We start from the raw sequence: 17,115 nt of genomic DNA, 5'->3' as shown, positions 1-17,115 counted from the left end.
CACCTCAGTAAGTTGAATTAAGAATGTTTTTTTAGAATGAAAATACAAATTAAAAGTGGATAATGGGCCAGATGACTGAAACAAGAACCTTGATTTGGAGGTTCCTGTTTGTCTCTGCAGCCACCCCGGGACATGTATGCATGCATGCACATTTGCTGTGATGTGCTTAGAGCTTGACGTAGTGTGTTGGCAGAAGTCTCTTCAGTCTGGTGTGGGACCTGCAGCAGTGGAGGATTTAAGTGCATTGCTTGTCCTGGGTATCTTCATTTTGGGTAAGATACTGCTTTGTATTTTGTGAGCTGTTATTGGAACTTTTCTCAGAAGGCTTGTTCTCACTCAGAGGAAAGCTAGCAACCTCAGGATCATTGTGGAGCCAATTGCAGAACTCTTGTTCTTAGCAGGGGGACTGCCATAAGGTAGTCCATTGAGTGCAGTTTTAGTTTCTGTAATTTATGTTAAGATCCTCAGAGAGAAGAAGGGTAGAGTTTGTGGGTAATAAGAGAGTAAGCAAAGAGGGAAATGACAAGGCTTCCACTGTTAAATTGCTTTAGAGCAGGGCTGTGAGTGGCTGTCCTTGAGCTTTTGGCAGGACTCTTTCCTTGCTATTTTGTTTTTTTCTCCCCATTCTAGACAAGCCAATACTTAACCTTTCAAAGGCAGGAATTCAAACCTCCCAAGAGGGCTAGGCTGTTGTCCTGACTTGTCACAACCTGGCATGGCCCTGACCTTGGAAAAGATTGATGCAGGCTGGTTGAGGTATAATGTGGTCTAAAGGGGGGAGCAGGAGTACATAATGACTTCCAAGGTCCCATTCGAGGACAAGGCTGGCTGATGTAGCCTAGACTGTGTTACGTGGTCTCAGAGGGGAAAACAAGGGCATATTTTAAGAGATTCATGTCTCAGAGTGGTTATGTGGACTTGTATACCTACAAATACTCAAGAGGCCTGTTGAGATACACAGGAGCATACAGGGAAGTTGAGGGGTCTTAGCATCATGGCAGAGTGGGCTGTGAGCAAGGGGAGAATGTACAGTTGTCACTTGATCAGTGGTGGGTTGCTCACTTAGGTCAAACAATATTGCAATATTTGGGGGTCATTTTCACATCTTGTATGGTAATCTCATTGTCATAAGTCTCTTTTCCAAAGTTTTTTTTTCTGTCATAATTATGCCACAGATAACAATTTTCCTACACTATATTTTCTCTTTCTTTAAGTCAATTTTTAAATTTGTTCTTTTTTTAATATACATGACAGTAGAATGTATTTAGATAGGCATACATGGAATCCAACTTCCATTCTTCTGGTTGTACATGATGTGGAATTACATTGGTCATGTATTTAATATATGATTTCCTACACTAGGAAATAGGAAAAGGATCCTGATATTTTTACACACACACACACACACACACACACACACACCCCGTCCAAGGAGTGATAGGAGATGTTATTTAGGAGTTATATTGTGAAAAAGTTATGAGTTCAGGTCCAAATTTTTGGTCAACATATGAATTTCCTATGCAGAATTATCTCAAGAATTATACTGCAGAAGGTAAAGCAGTATCTGGAAAGAGAAGGAAGTAGGGTAGAGGTAAGAGTTTAGTGGTATCTATTATCAAGCTGTTTCTGAATGCTTTTGTTGGAGTTTTAAAAACAGATTTATGAGTAGATAATCATTTTAAAAATATATGTATTATGTATATTTATTTCAGAATGTTGGTGTTCTGGTATATATGTATTCAGAATACATTTGTATGGGTATATATATGTGCATGTGTGTATGTGATATATATTCATGTGTCAAGTAACATTTCAGTCAATGACAATGCACAACAGTGGTCCCATAAGGTTAAACTGCCTAGTTGCATTGTAGCAATTTCAATTTGTATAAGTACATTCTATGATTCTCCTCACAATGGTGAAATAAATCACCTAGTGACACATTTCTCAGAACACATCTCCATTGTGAAATGATACATGTGTCTATGTGTGTGTATATATGTGCGTGTGTATATAAATGAATAAATGTATATGAAAGAATGTCTGGACATTTTCTAGCTAGGAAATTGTACTTGACTGGAGAGTTCTTGGTTACTGTTCAAGGTGTCTTGAACCCGTACGATGAGTAGTTACTGAGTGCTTCTCTGCACCTTGCACCATGCTACTGCTGGAGGTTTAGTGGCACACAGGCACAGCTCTTGGCCTCATGGGGCTTGTAGTCTTGGTGAATGTTGTGGAGAGCAAGACTTTAACCACATAGGCACGCTAATGAATAATTAGAAGTTGTGACATGTGCCCTGAAAAGATATATTGTACTATTAAGACATGTAGCTGGGGAATCTGACTTAGGATGGACGATTGAGGAGATATTTCACTGAGAAAATGACATTTCACTTGACATTAGAAAGATTAAAAGAGTTAGTGGGATGAAGGTATGAGCAGTAGCGATTTATTCAGGGGGAGCAGACAAATACTGTCCCCCCACTTCTCGGTACTAGGGATTGAATCCAGGGGCGCTCTACCCCTGAGCTACATCCCCAGTCCTTTTTATTTTTCGCTTGGAGACAAGGTCTTGCTAAGTTGCTGAGGCTAGCCTTGAACATATGATCCTCCTGCCTCAGTCCTCTGAGTTGCTGGGATTACAGGTGTGTACCATCACACCAGCTGGAGTATGGTTTTGACATATTAAGTTCAGGGACACTTCCCTCTAACATACGGATTACTTTCACCAACATGGAAAAGCAGTATAGTGTGACAAGGGTACCGGCTCAGGTCCAGAGTGCCTGGGTTTGGATCCTGGCTCTGCCACCTCCTGTGTGTTCTTATGTAGGTCACCTCACCAATCTGTGCCTCAGTTTTCTTATCTCTTAGATCTCTCAGATTGTGAGGATTAAGTGGGTGAACATGTTTGTTGCTCAGATAGTATCTGATATATAGCCTTGTCTGATTTATTGCATATCAACTCCTGATTTCCATTGTGGCACTCATTAACTGGGAAAATAAAAGTATGATTCTTTAATGTTAAAGATTTTGCTCAGGAAGTTGAGTGATTTTCCCGAAGATCAAAGAGTTAGTCAATGGAAGGTCTGAGCCTAGAAGATAATCTTTTTAAACTCTAATTTAGTGCTCTTCTACTAAGATCTTTGCTTTTCTCTTCATTCACTCAGAACACTAATGATGTATTTGAGTATTTGGGGCTGAAAATCGGTATATTCTATTTATCAGATTGTTTGCACCTTTTAAATAATTTATTTGAAAGTGGTTTGGTGTGGTTCCGAGAGTTGCTAATGAGGTTGTAGGATGCCTTGCAGTTGATTTCCATGTAATGGTCACATTGGCAGTGAAGACATCCTTCTATTATGTGCGAGACACTTTACGGCTGTAGTAGCTCAGGAATGGGGCCCAAATATAAGCAAGACATGGATGATCTTGTCTTTGAGAATACATAGACCTGATGACAGACATGAAAATCAACCATTTCTCTTTCATATAAGTGGTGCACTGTTGGGCGGGTTGGGGGGCGTTCTAGTGCTGAATGCTATTTGCTGGGCAGAGGAGGGAGCACAACTGATTTTTTGGAAAAGGATACATTCAGAGGGTGACAAAGATTTCATGTCCCATTAGGATGAACTGAAGTTAAGACTTGCTCTTTTTATGACCCTCATCCATGTAGGTGTGAGATGAGGTGGGTGGTGTGGAGCAGGAATAGGGCTGTGGCTATAGAGAGACTGTGTTTTCATGAGAGGTACTTCTATTTAGGGGAACTCAGTGTGACTTCCTTTATATCTGACTCAGTAATTATTATCAACATTGTTATAGAGGGTTCAAGATGCAAACTGAAAAGTTTCCAATTCATTCTGATTCATCATTTGCCATTCTTATAAAGGTGGAAGTTCAGAACCCAAATCTTCCCTGAAGCTACAAATCATTTTCCATCTGACTCCTGAGTTATAAAAAATAGGATCTTCTATGGTAATGCTTCCTATTTTTCAAAGCACTGTTATCTACATTGTCATATTTGGTCCTTGTGTTATAGACGAGGAAGCCAAGGCTCAGTAAGATCAAGTGGGACCTAAGGCAGGAAGAACCTCCTTGAGCAATTGGATCTAGATTCTCCAGGTGGAGGATTTTGTTGATTAGAATACAGGTAAGGAATCTCTTCAATTGGTTTTTACAAGTTAAAATGGCCACCATTATGTGCCAGATGGCCTATCTTGTTGTTAGTGCAACAAACAGACCTCTCCTCTTTACAGATTTGGAGGTGGAATTTCTACAGTGCCAGGTGGCTAGGTGTGCAGGGATTATGGCTGAGACTAGGCACAGTAGTAGATAGGAACCCCAAACTGGATGAATTGTAACTTGTTGGCATTAGGGTTCTTGTGTTAAGCTGAGAAAATGTGGGGGCATTATGTAGAGAACAGTGAGTCCTTTTGTAGGAACTGGTGAGTGCAGTGAAATCAATACCACAGAGATAATATAAACAGAGAAATACTTTTGCCCAGTGTGGTCCAGTTCTTATTCTACTCACACTGCTCTGCTTTTAAAATAACAACAAAAAACCTCACCATGGACCTTTCTTGTAGCTTCATGTCCTAAATTTGGTTAATTCCTTAAGTGAGTTTAAACTTTCCCCTTATTTATGTATCTCCTCTCCCACATGCACTGAATATTCTTACTATGTTTCAAAATAGTAGTTCTGATTTAGTTGGAAGGAGGTGAAAATTTCAGGCTGTATATCTTGTAATTTTTTGTTTGTGTTAAATGTGCCAGTTGTGTTACGTTTGGGGTTGTCATCTCCAGGGCAATCCTGCAATCATTTGCTTTTTATTTTTTTTTCCAGAACATCAACTTTTATCTAATCTTTCATTATAGCCAATCTAAAGCAGCCCCCAAGTGGCTTTCCAAACATCACCCTGTTTTGCTTCATTGCAGCCCTTATCAACAGCTGATGTTTCTCATTTGCACATTCATCTGCTTCTTTTTTGCCCATCCTGCCCCACATGTAAACTGCATGAGCTGGGACCATGTCTTTCTTGAGCAATGCTGCGCCCCAGTGCCTCAGAGACTTGCCCACACAGGTACTCACTGTTTGTTTGTTAAATTAATAAACTTCTCTGGACATAATTTTCTGATTTTTATCTTTAGATTGAAAAGTCAAGAGCAGCATGTTTTGCCCACTGCAGCTGGTCCTGATCCCAATGTTACTGGGTAAGTAGAAGCCAAGGAACCATGGGAGGTATTTGATTTCTCATAACTCTTGTGCATTTTTAAAAGGCTTTTTGTTTTGTTTTTGGTAGTTTTTAATTCCCTTTGATTTTTGGAAAATGAAAACCCTAGCCTGAAACTTCATGGTTTTACTGAAACAGCTGTTTTAGAAGCAGGTAGTGGGCTCTTTCTTGGGAAACTGAAACTTCTTGTTTCTATTAGTCACAGAATGTCTTCGGTTTATCCTGGATATTCTAGGACCTTCTTGTGTGTAAAAAAAAAAAAAAAGTTTCTCTATGGCCTTCCTGCACTTTAAATTGTCTTCAAAACCACAGCTAGTCTCAGATCCAGAATTGAAATGACCAGAGACGCCAGAATCCCTTTCATTGTTTTCACTCGTAGCCATGCCAGCACCAGCCTTCTTGCAGTTCCTCAAATGCCTGAGCTTTTTCCCAATATGGTGGTTTCCTTTGCCTGGAAGCTTGTTCCTCTCTTTGGCACCTCACACTAGTGAGCCTGCTTCCTTTTCCATTAAGATCCATTTTCTTCTGTGAAGCCTGCTAATGGACTCAGGCCATGTCTATACCTTAGGCAGGTGCTCAGGGCTGCTTCCTGTTGTTCATCTCCACTGCTAATTTTTTAAAATTCCCTTTTATCCCCTGCCTTTCTTCTTATTCCATGGCTATAACTCTATAGGAAGAAATACATGAATTAGGTGCTTTGCTCTCATTGCTTTTTTGTTTTTCTATTATTACTTTTTGAATTGTGGACAGTGAGCTAAACACTGACTTAGCAAAGAACACAAATAGGTTACCTTTGCTCCAGTTCTAGGCAACACAGAGTGTGCACAAATAGGTATGTGCCCATGTGTACACATACACCCCCCCACACAAATGGTATATGTTAGAGAATTTTTTTTCACAGAAACAGTGTTATAAGTATCTCAGAGCATTCTTAGATATTTCCACAGAGATGTGTGAAGCAACCTGCAGACTTTTGCTCTTCTTTCCAGTAAATTTCCAAGCCAATCCCTGCATGTAGTGGTTTGAAGGCATCATGGGGTTTATACTTTTGTGTGGAGAGATTTCCCTCCCTAAGAATATTTCCTTCTCTTCAGCTACTCCTCTACTAAGATCACCTCTCAGATCTCCAGACAGTAGTTTCCCTTTGCTTTGGTTGCTGCAGTTGCTTTCTAGTAGTCCTTCACTTAATTCTACATAATATTGAATTAAACTAAATTCACTTCTTGTACCTTTAACCACAAGTACAATTGCTCAACTGATCCTCACAGGAAAATTCCAAATGGTTGTTGGAGCTAATTTTGATTTCTTTCAAAATAACTCTTTCCAAAGGGTTTAGAGTTCATGTTTTCTTTTCTGTCCTCCCTACTGTGTGAGCCTGCTGTTGGGCAGGAAGTTAGCTGTCTTCTCTCAGGGAAACAGCTTGGATGAAAAGACTGGCACATTTTCTGTTCATTCCCATATGCGTTCTCTTGGCTCTTCTTTGATATAAACTGGGCAGCATCTAAATTTGTCTCTCTTGATTTTGTTGTCTCTATGCATGGAGCATGTCCTATGGAAACAGAAATATCCATAAAATGGTTTTCTCTTTCAGTGACCTCTTGGAATTCCTTGAGTAACATCAGATGATTATATGTGTGGATGGGTGGGTGTAAGCCCACGTGTGCAAATGCCTCAAAGAGGAAAAGCTAGGGATGATGGCAAAGCTGGAGGGGGTAAGGTGGGGAAAAGGCAAACACAAAGGAATTTAAGGGGAAAGCCGTGCTCCACATTGGCCTACTTACAAAGGCCTGCTCAGTCAGAATTTGCCGACAAATGCAGAGGTAAACTTTTGTGAAGGAGCTAAAGAAAGGGAAAAGAGGAAGAAAACAAACAAAATACTGTGAGTTGGCCATTCAGATAGGGAACTAGTAGGAAATTTAAGAACAAGAAATATCCATTTCCTGTTTATGGTAAGTGAATTGGGTGACTAGTGATCCAAAAGGATGGACTTTAGGGTTTCCTTTGTTTCTTTTAAAAAGTTGGGAGATAGAATTCTAGAAAAGGGCAAGAGCCTAATTAGGGGAAAGGAGCCAGATAGCATTTATTGCAGTACAAAGTTTGCGGAACCCTTCTGACTTAAGCCATGCAGATAACTAGAGGATACCTCAATTACCTTTAGAGATTCCATGCTGGTTCAAGTGAGAGGCCTCTGAGCACTTGGTCCCTGTTGAGTCATCGAGGGAAGGGAGGTGGATAGTACTTGGTGACTGATGCTGATTTTTGTTACTAAAGGTATTTGTCTAAATGATTCATCCTCTTGCCTTTGATTCTATAGCTTGCTCCTTGGGCCTGAATGACTTTAATGCTTCCCCCCCTGAACTCACAGTCCATGTGGGTGATTCAGCTCTGATGGGATGTGTTTTCCAGAACCTAGAAGGGAAACATGTGACCAAAGTAGACTGGATGCTGTCACCTGGAAAGCATGCTGAGGTAATGAAGAGCGCACCTCACTATATCCTAGAAGCCCCACATCTGTGGTTGTCAGGATGGTACTGCAGGAGGGAGAGAGAATCACTCATCAAGTACCATGAGATGGTGTTGTTGCAAGAGCTTGGGCTTTGGAGGTGTCCTAACTGGGATTCCTCCTAGCTTGGCCACTTGGCTGTGCAATCAGTGAGGCAGATTACCCAGCCCTGCTAAGCTTCAATTTCCTGATCTGTGTTGAGGAAGGTAGTTATGATAATGGCAATGCTTAACTTTCACGTAGTTGAGGGGCTAATTGGAGACATGCATGTGAAGTTCTTTTAGTTTCCTTCTTCTGTGCCTTTGTAGAGCCGTAAAGGTGGGTGACATGGATAATTCCTGTGGCTTAGACAAAAGACCTCTGAGCTAGGCATGAGGATGTTGTCACATTTATCTTTGGGTATGTGTGTGGGTGGGGGTGGGGGCACACTCTTTCAGCATTCTACTGCTGCTTGAAGTACTAGGATTAGCAACTGCACCTGGCTGGGTGAGGGTCTCTCATGGAGCTCTTTGGATTAGGAAATAGTATTAAGCTTCATCAGAGATTCTGTGGAGCTACTTGGATGTAAGGATCATTTGTGAAATACATCCCAGCTAGTTTGCTATTAATAATAAAGTCCCAATGTTTGCAAATAAAATAATTTTTGCAACTCAGAGCACATTCTTTGTTACCCCTGCAATGCTACTCTCACTCAAATTTTTATTACTATTTATTATCATGAGAGGGCTATAGCTATGGTGTAAATAGAAATAAGGATCTTCCAGGGTTTCCCCCTCTTAGCTTGTAACCATTTCCTACTCATAACTCCTTTTGTGTTAGAGGAGGGCAGAAATGGGAGGAAAGGCAGCCAGCATTTTGGGAACTCCAGCCCACAACACCAGAGGGATTACATCATGCAGTTAAATGCTATGAAATCTGGGGGCCTTCAGAAAACAGGGTGAAATGAGAAGTGTTTTTCAAAAGTTGTGAATTTGAGCAGCTTGGGACACTGAGGCACAAGGATTGCGAGTTCAAAGCCAGTCTCAGCAACAGTAAAGCCCTAAGCAACTCAGTGAGACCCTGTCTCTAGATAGAATACAAATGGAATTCAAAATAGGGCTAGGGATGTGGCTCAGTGGTTGAGTGCCTCTGAGTTTAATCCCTGATAGCTCCCTTCACTGCCAAAAAGAGTTGTGAGTTTGAATCTCCAGAGTGATCTTCAGAGTCGTTTTAGCATTGATTCCTTTAGCTGTAAAAAATAAAAATGTGTGCACTGTATTTCCCTTTGCCTTTGTGGAAAATGAGCCACAGAGCTTGTGTAAGCTAGGATGTTGCCTGGCATATTATTACCATTGATTGGCTACAAAGAACACTTTATTCATGTATGATGATGATAACTATGCCACCTTCCCATAACGGAGTCTTTTGACTACAGACTCCTAGGTCTAGTTCCTCTTTGGATTTTCTCTAACACTGTCTGTGTTGCCCTCCAGGATGAATATGTGCTATACTATTATGGCAACCTCAGTGTGCCTGTGGGGCGCTTCCGGAACCGTGTGTTTTTGGCAGGAGACCTCCTACAAAAAGATGGTTCTCTGCTGCTCCAAGATGTGCAAGAGGCTGACCAGGGAACCTACACCTGTGAAATCCGCCTTGAAAGCGAGAGCAAGGTGTTAAAAAGCAAAGTGGTGCTGCATGTGCTACCAGAGGAGCCCAAAGGTATGGGGATGCTTAGATGAGGCTGAGGACAAGGGGCAAGGGTACTGATTTCATGGAGCAAATGCCAGCCTTTGGCTAAGTAGTTACCACCAAGTGAGTCTTGAATAAATGATAATTATTTTATTAAATAAAAATCATAATAATTATACTTTAAACATATTCTTCCTCACAAAAGTCCCGTGAAATGTTTATTATTTTTTCCATTTTACATGTGGTAACTGAGGCTTAGAGAAATTAAGTGACTTGCCTAAGGACACATTTATTAAATGACATAAGCTGTACTTAAGCCCTGGTGCTTCTGACAACAAAGTCCATGTTCCTTTCACTTTTCCTTGACATTTCCTATCTATCAATTAACCACTTCGATGCCAATCCATATTTTATAGCTACCTATGTTAGGTGTCCTGTAGGTTATAAAAGAATTGAATAGATTTCTCTAAATTTTTTTTTAATTATTAAGTTGTACTTTTTTAAATATCTTTTTTTTTATTGTTGTTGTTTATTTTTTATGTGGTGATGGGGATTGAACTCAGGACCTCATGCGTGCTAGGCAGGCACTTTACCACTGAGCTATCTCCCCAGCCCCTTCTCTAAATTTTTAACATCTCATTTTCCCACTCATAAATGGAGGAAGTGGCTTCAGTAGATCAGTGTTTTTTTTTTTTAAACTGTTCCTTTGTAGATGCCTTAAGCTCCAAGGAACTGATAGCACAGAGGGTGCTATCTGAGGGGCATGGGTTGGTAGAAAACCTACTCAAGTAGGACCCCAGCTTCTACCTCCATTGCAACCAAAGTCCTTTTCCTTTTCCTGTTTTGTTTATTGAGCTGCCAGGTCAGATTTTGTTTGAAGAAAGAATTCTGTATCTTTAAAGTAAGATTGTGATCTGTGGTGACCCAAGTCATGGAAAGACAGGCATTCAGAAAGTTCCTTCTTCTCTCTGACTAGGTATTAGCTGGAAGGAATGCAGTTGAGACTGCAATCAAAGAAGGCATTATGCTTCCAGAACAGTCTCAAGAACAAGTATTTTAAGCAGCAGCAGTAGCTGCTGGATTGGTCTCTAAAGCAGAGGTAGAGAGGGTCAACTAGTAGGGTGGAAGCTGAAGCTTCAGTTCTTCTCCAGAAGAGCATGAAGGCACCAAAGTAGTGGTAAATAACAAGGATTCCTTCTTATTTAGCGAGAGCAACATTCTTGGAAAATAGGTAGACTAGAAAACAGCACTACTGAACAGCATCATGCATGATTACCCATTCCACTAACATTCTAAAATCTTTCATCATGTAAATAATTTTTACTCTTTTATAATGAACTAATGATATCCAAACTAATAAGAGTCAATGTCTCTAAAATTTAGTTTATTGTATTGATCTCCAAACAAAAATATGTAAATTAAAAGTGTTTGAAAGTCATAGGACAAGATGCATTCATTACCAAGTGTGGTGTAGAAGGAATAGTCTGTGGCCTCAGGGAAGCTTGCTATCTAGGTAAGGAGGGAGATCTGGGTCTCCCTCTGCTGCTGGCTTAGATCCATAGCTCCTCAGCTCCACCAATGAGCTCCTCTGGAACACCCTGCCTTCCTTCCTCTTTCAGAACACCCACCACACCTGTTCATTTGTATCTTCCCTGCTTCTCTGTTTCTATTCATCTGTGACCAGCTCTGGGCATAGCACCTGGTACAGGGAAAGCAATCAATAAACATCTGTGTAAAGATGAAATTCTTTAAACATCTCTCTGAGCCTGATTTCTAAAAAGAGTTATAGAAGGTAGTCTCTGGCACCTCCCCTCATGTTTCCTACTTTTTCTCATTGAAATTTTTCTCTTAATTCCAAAGCTATGATTCTTCAAGAAAAGGAGGAAGGTCAAATGCTAGTATTTCTCAAGGTATTTCTCTTTAATTTTTTTTTTTTTTTTTTTTTTTTTGGTACTGGTGATTGAAACCAGAGCCTTGCCCTTGCTAGGCAAGTGCTCTACCACTGAACCTCATCCCCAGCATTTTTAAAATTAAATTTTTTTTTTTTAGTTGTAGATGGACACAATATTTTTATTTTTATTTATTTATTTTTATGTGATGCTGAGGATTGAACTCAGGGCCTCACAGGTGAGAGGCAAACTCACCACTGAGCTACAACCTCAGCCCCACTTTTTAAAATTTGAGACAGGGTCTCACTAAGTTTCCCAGGCTGATTGCAAACTCATAATCCTCCTGACTCAGCCTCTAAGTCTCTGGGATTACAGGCATGTGCTACCCTACCAGGCCCCAAGGATACCTTTATGCTTCCTTTTTCTGTCTTCATTCTTTAGTGCTATTATTTAATGCCTAAACACTTGTCTAGACAAGCATAGCCTTCAAAATGGGTGCCTCTTCCCGCTTTGAGATACAGTGGGAGCTTAAAAAGGAGCCAATCTCAAGAGTTGAAGAAGCCCTAAAAACATGCTAGAACCACATTAGTCAGATATTTCCCCAGTAGTTGGTAAAGCAGCTTGAATTTATCTTTCCCTTCCAATTATAATGGGACCATATACAACCCCTCACAATTTTTCCCTGTGTCCCAGTAAGAACTTGCTTTATGGAGGTTGTCTTTTTCCATGTGGAAACTCCTTTTTACAGTCATCTATAATTTTCTCTGCAAAAGTAATCCTTCAGTTTATAATTTTTATTAATGATTCTATTACTTTTTCAGTTATTTTAAATACTGATAGGTTAAAAGTAATAAAAAATTAATAATATTAACTTCCTGTAATTTTCTAGAATCAGCCACCCTTCTACTTGTGTGAGATGGTACAGTCTGTGAGTGAAAGAACAAAGAGTTTGTTTTTACTTATTGAGCCTGGATTTGAGTGCTGGTTCTATCCTTTACTGGCCGTGTGGCTTTGGGCTCTTTCACTTTGCTCTTCTGCAAAATGGGAAGTGATATAGACGTCTAAAAATACTGTATGACTAACTGATAGACTAGGTATAAAGTGTCTAGCATGTGCTTGGTGCATTAAAAAGACTTAGAATGTTCAGTTAATATTATTTAAAAAGATAGTTCAGCTCTTAATGTGCTGATAAATTCAGAGGGAGGCACCTTCCCTACTGGTATTTTTGGGAATCAATTTTGATTGCTTTCAAAATAATTCCCTCTATTGAATTTAGAATTCATAATATTTTCTTTTGCTTTCCTCCCATTGTGCACATCTCCTGCTGGGCAGGATGTTCATGTTCTCCCAAGGAAAGGGTTTAGATGAAAAGTGGGCTATGCACTCATGGGCTTTTCTCAATGGTCCTTTGAAGAAACTCTCTCTAGATAAGACCTAAGCTTGTGTCTCCCTATATGCCCTTAATCAATTCTTTTTTTAAAAAAAAATTTAATTTGTTTTAATTAGTTATTCATGACAGTAGAATGCATTTATGCACTTTGATATATCATACATAGATGGGATATAATTTCTCATTTTTCTGAGTGTACATGTTGTAGAATTATATTGGTCATGAAATCACATATATTCTTAAAGTAATAATGTCTTTCATTGTCTATCTTTTCTATCCCTAGATCCCCTCCCCTCCCCTCTCTTCTCTTTCCTCTACCTAATCTAAAGTAATGCTAATCTTCTCTAGTGACCCCCCGCCTTATTGTGAATTAGCATCCACATATTAGAGAAAACATTGAGCCTTTAGTTTTGGAGGATTGGCTTATTTAACTTAGTATGGTATTCTCCAATTCTATCCATTTACTGACAAATGCCATAAATTTCTCTCTTCTTTAAATCTGAGTAATATTCCATTGAGTATATATACCACATTTTCTTTATCCAATCATCCTTAATCAATTCGTAATCAACTTTGTGATTGATTTGTATAGGGCATTTGGAAAAATCAGAAACATGTGTCTACTTGTTTTCTTTTCAGGGACCTCTTGAAATGACTCACAATGAACATATGGTAGGGTCAGCTGCTCATAAAAATAGGCAGCAGAAAGAGCCCAGGAGTAGGAAAGTGAGAAGCAGTAGAGAGGGGTCAAGTGGAGAAGGTAGGGGTAGGGGAGGGCAGGGTTGGAATAGAATGAAGAGTCTAGGGGAAAACTGTCTACTGTCTTGTCCTACTTTGCAAAAGTTTGGTGACCTATACTGAAACCAGAACTAGGTCCTAAGCAAATCCTAAGACAATTTGTAAAAGAATAAAAGAATTTGAATAAAATTACCCTTGATTCATTTTTTAAAGCTCGGAGAACCAGTGGGTTAAATAAGAATGAAGGTTTTATAACTTTCCACTTCCTGTTTATGCTAAGGAGATGTAGGTATCTTAAGTCGATGAACAGAAAGTGGGACTTCAAGATTTTCCGTACATCCTTTAGTACAGACTTGATGTGAAGTTAGAATTCGTGGGAGGAATTCTGAAAAGAAGGAAAGAGAAAGGAATTAAAGGGTACCAGAAAGAATTTATTGCAATATGAAGACAGCAGAAACCTCAGACCTGCCATTTATAGGCAGTTAGAGGGTATTTCTTACTCTTGGGGATGCCATGTTGGTTTGAGTGAAGGGCCTCTGTTACTTTGACCACATGGAATCATCTGGATTATCTATGGAGGGAATATGTACAGTGTTTGGCGGTGACAGTGATTTTTGCTGTTGAGGGTCTTTGGCTAACATTCTCTAGAAATTCTTTTACTTCTACAAATTATATTTTGAGCCTAACTTGATTTACTGTTTTATCCCCAGAGGTCACGGTCCATGTGGGTGATTCAGCTCTGATGAGATGTATTTTCCACAGCACAGAAAAGAAACGCCTGACCCAGGTAGACTGGATGTTTTCTTCAGGAGAACATACCAAGGTAGGAGGAGGAAGCATCACCATGTAGTAGAAGCCTGTGGCTGGTGGCAGGACAGAGCTGGGAGAGGGACAGTCAGTTGTCAGATGCATGAGGTGGATGGCATTACAAGAGCTTGGGCTTTAGAGCTTGTTGAACATAGACTCCTAATTCAGCTGCTTGGCTGGGCAGCTTTGGCTTCCTAGTGGGAAATGTGACACTAATGGAGAAGAAGATAATGAGGATGATGTTTAACTTTTAAGGTTGTTAAGACACTGGCGTGAGTACATAGATGTAAAGCATTTTGCACATGACTTAGCCAAGGCATCTTGGTTTCCTTCTTCTCTTTGTAGAGTTCATGGGAGAATGAAAGGGATGATTTCTCTTGCCTAGCCAGGAAAGCTATGGAATAAATATAAGAATTTGATTACTTTCTTATTCTTATTGGGATTGTTTTGTGAGTTTTGGTTTGTGTTCCATTGTTCCCTTTATGTGATAGAGGGAATTTTCCTTTTTTTTTTTTTTCAAGTGTTGGGATTGGTGGATCCTGGGGGCTGGGTGAGGGTCATTTCATGGGAACTCTGTAAAGCCATAAACAGCAAGTTAGTTCACTAGACTAGTAGATCTTCACCATGATATGTGGTGATGTATTTATGGATGACGCTGTGTGTGAGGGGCATTCTGGGTAACTTATTATTAATAAAAGTTAAGGTACAAGGTTTATAAAGGCTTTTACTTTTATAAATTAAAACATATGGTAGTCATCCCTCTAGCAAGATAATTTGCACTCCCTTGATTCCTATATGATGATTGAGTGGGTCAGAAAGGATAGCATTATGGAGTAGGGGGAATTACATGTCATGCATTTTTTTCTTTTTTTGTACCAGGGATTGAACCCCCAGGGGTTTAACCACTGAGCCACATCCCTAGCCCTTTTTAATATTTTATTTAAAGATAGGGCCTCTTGCTGAGTTGCTAAGCCTGGCTTTGAACTTGAGATCCTTTCTTTCTCTGCCTCCTGAGCTGCGGGGATTATAAGTGTGTGTCATTGCACTGGGATGACTTTATTATGCATTTAAATGTTGTCCATCAAATGATTCGCCGCAGAAGGAGATGGGAGGTTTAAGGGCCAGATCTCTCCATATGTGTTTGTGTCTGTATGCCCAATACCTTTTCTTAAAAGCTTAAAGAAATTTACATACCTTTATAAAAAAAATTCTAACACTCCTTTGCTTAAATATTTTTTAAGCATTTACTGTGTGATAAACACTCAAAGCCCCTGTCCTGATGCAGGACTTGCAATCAAGATAATGGGGAGATAATAAAATGGCAAAGAATAAATAACATTGAGTAATAGTTAGTGCTATAGAGAACCATTAAGCCGAGTTTTGTGGTTATTTTATATGTGTGACACTTAAGCAGTAGTCTGAAGGCAGTGGGGGTGGGTGAACCACGAGTATGTCTGGAGGAAGCGTCTCAGTCATCGGGAGTGGCAGTGAAAGGCTCTAAGACCAGGACTCAAGGAGCAGCAAGGAGCTGATGGAGGAAGAGAAAGTAGAAGATGAAACCCAAGAGGAAAATGGGACCGTCAGTTTGTGAAGGGCTTTTTACTTTAAGTAGAAATGAAGGGCCATGGGAAGGTTTTGAGCAGAGAAGTGAAAGATGTAACTTAGGTTTTTAAAGGCTCAACTACTGAGAATAGATTGTAGTGAAGAATACGCAGAGAGGCCAGTAAGAAAGTCCTGTGGGAACCTGTGTAAGAGATGCAAAGGAGGCTTGGACAGCAGGAGGTGAAAAGTGGCTGGGGTCAGAATGTATCCTGAAGGTAGAGGTGATCAGAGTTTCTGAGAAGTTAGATGCAAATTCTCCAAGAAAGAGAAGAAATTAAGGATGACCTTAATTTTTAGCCTGAGCCTCTGGAAGAAGCCATGGCCATGGCTGTTTACCAGTGTGATGGACTGAAGGAACTGGCTTAGGGGAACAATTAGGAGTTCAGTTTTAAATGTTTCAGGTACCTATTGGAAATCCAACTGGAAATGCCAAAAAAGTGAACATGTAACTGGGCGTGTTGGTGCAGGCCTGTGATCCCAGCAGGGTTCAGGAGGCTGAGGCAACAGGATTTCAAGTTCAAAGCCAGCTTCAGCAACTTAGCAAGACTCTAAGCAACTTAGCAAGACCCTGTCTCAAAATGAAATATAAAATGGCCTGGGTATATGGCTCAGGGATTAAGTTCCCCTGGATTTAATCCCCGGTACTAAGAAAAAAAAAAAAAGGAACATGTGCTCTTACTTTTTTTTTTTTTTAAACTGGAGAAGTGCAAAACAAAAGCCCTTTATTCCCACTTTAAAAAAAAAAACAAAAAACCTTCTCTTCTGAGGAAACAGCATGCATGATTTCATGATGCTCTTCATAAGCACATAGATACTTATGTGTGTGCACTTGAATTGCTGTTATCTAGCACATATACACACATGTGTGCACACAACTTTGTTGCATAACACTAATATGCACCTGTGTGTGCCCAACCTTGAGTTACCTAACACTTTCTGAGGCCTGAGATCGTCCTCCCTCCCGGCTTCCCCACATCCCCTTGCTGCCAGTCCTCCAAAGCTCATGCTTTTGCCTTTCCCTTCCAGGAAATCGTCTTACACTATGACCTCAAATTCCACTTTCCTGAGAGATACTTCCCTTATCAGGGTGGCTACCAGAACCGTGTAAACCTGGTGGGAGACATTTCCCACAACGATGGTTCCATCATGCTCCAAAGAGTGAAAGAGTCTGACGGAGGAATCTACAACTGCAGTATCCACCTGGGGAACCTGCTGTTCAGGAAAACTCTTGTGCTGCATGTGACTACGGAAAAGTCTCAAAGTATCTAACATTTGATTGGAGAGGGCTGA

At 40.1% G+C, this 17,115-nt stretch overlaps 1 protein-coding gene across 4 annotated transcripts in view; it reads left to right on the top strand.

Annotated features, from left to right (window-relative positions):
• The first annotated feature begins 100 nt into the window (after positions 1-100).
• Positions 101-17,115, top strand: part of Jaml (junction adhesion molecule like) — a 27,555-nt gene continuing 10,540 nt past the window's right edge. Inside the window, exons 1-7 of one of the 4 annotated variants that reach the window (XR_013437925.1) lie at positions 101-272; positions 4,037-4,147; positions 5,146-5,208; positions 7,543-7,697; positions 9,204-9,429; positions 14,127-14,239; positions 16,852-17,086. Coding sequence is in view for 3 of the 4 variants with exons in the window: in XM_005328415.5 (XP_005328472.2) it covers positions 5,166-5,208; positions 7,543-7,697; positions 9,204-9,429; positions 14,127-14,239; positions 16,852-17,086 (772 nt within the window). In the remaining variant the exon portion in view is untranslated. Of the gene's footprint in view, positions 273-648; positions 757-4,036; positions 4,148-5,145; positions 5,209-7,542; positions 7,698-9,203; positions 9,430-14,126; positions 14,240-16,851; positions 17,087-17,115 lie in introns of those variants that run through there. The other 3 variants (XM_005328415.5, XM_078047076.1, XM_078047077.1) reach the window with 3 other exon arrangements.

The sequence above is a fragment of the Ictidomys tridecemlineatus genome, chromosome 4 (genome assembly GCF_052094955.1).
Source record: "Ictidomys tridecemlineatus isolate mIctTri1 chromosome 4, mIctTri1.hap1, whole genome shotgun sequence".
NCBI classification, from domain to species: domain Eukaryota; kingdom Metazoa; phylum Chordata; class Mammalia; order Rodentia; family Sciuridae; genus Ictidomys; species Ictidomys tridecemlineatus.
The sequence above is the reverse complement of the archived record's forward strand: the minus strand, read 5'-3'. Positions and strand labels throughout refer to the sequence as shown.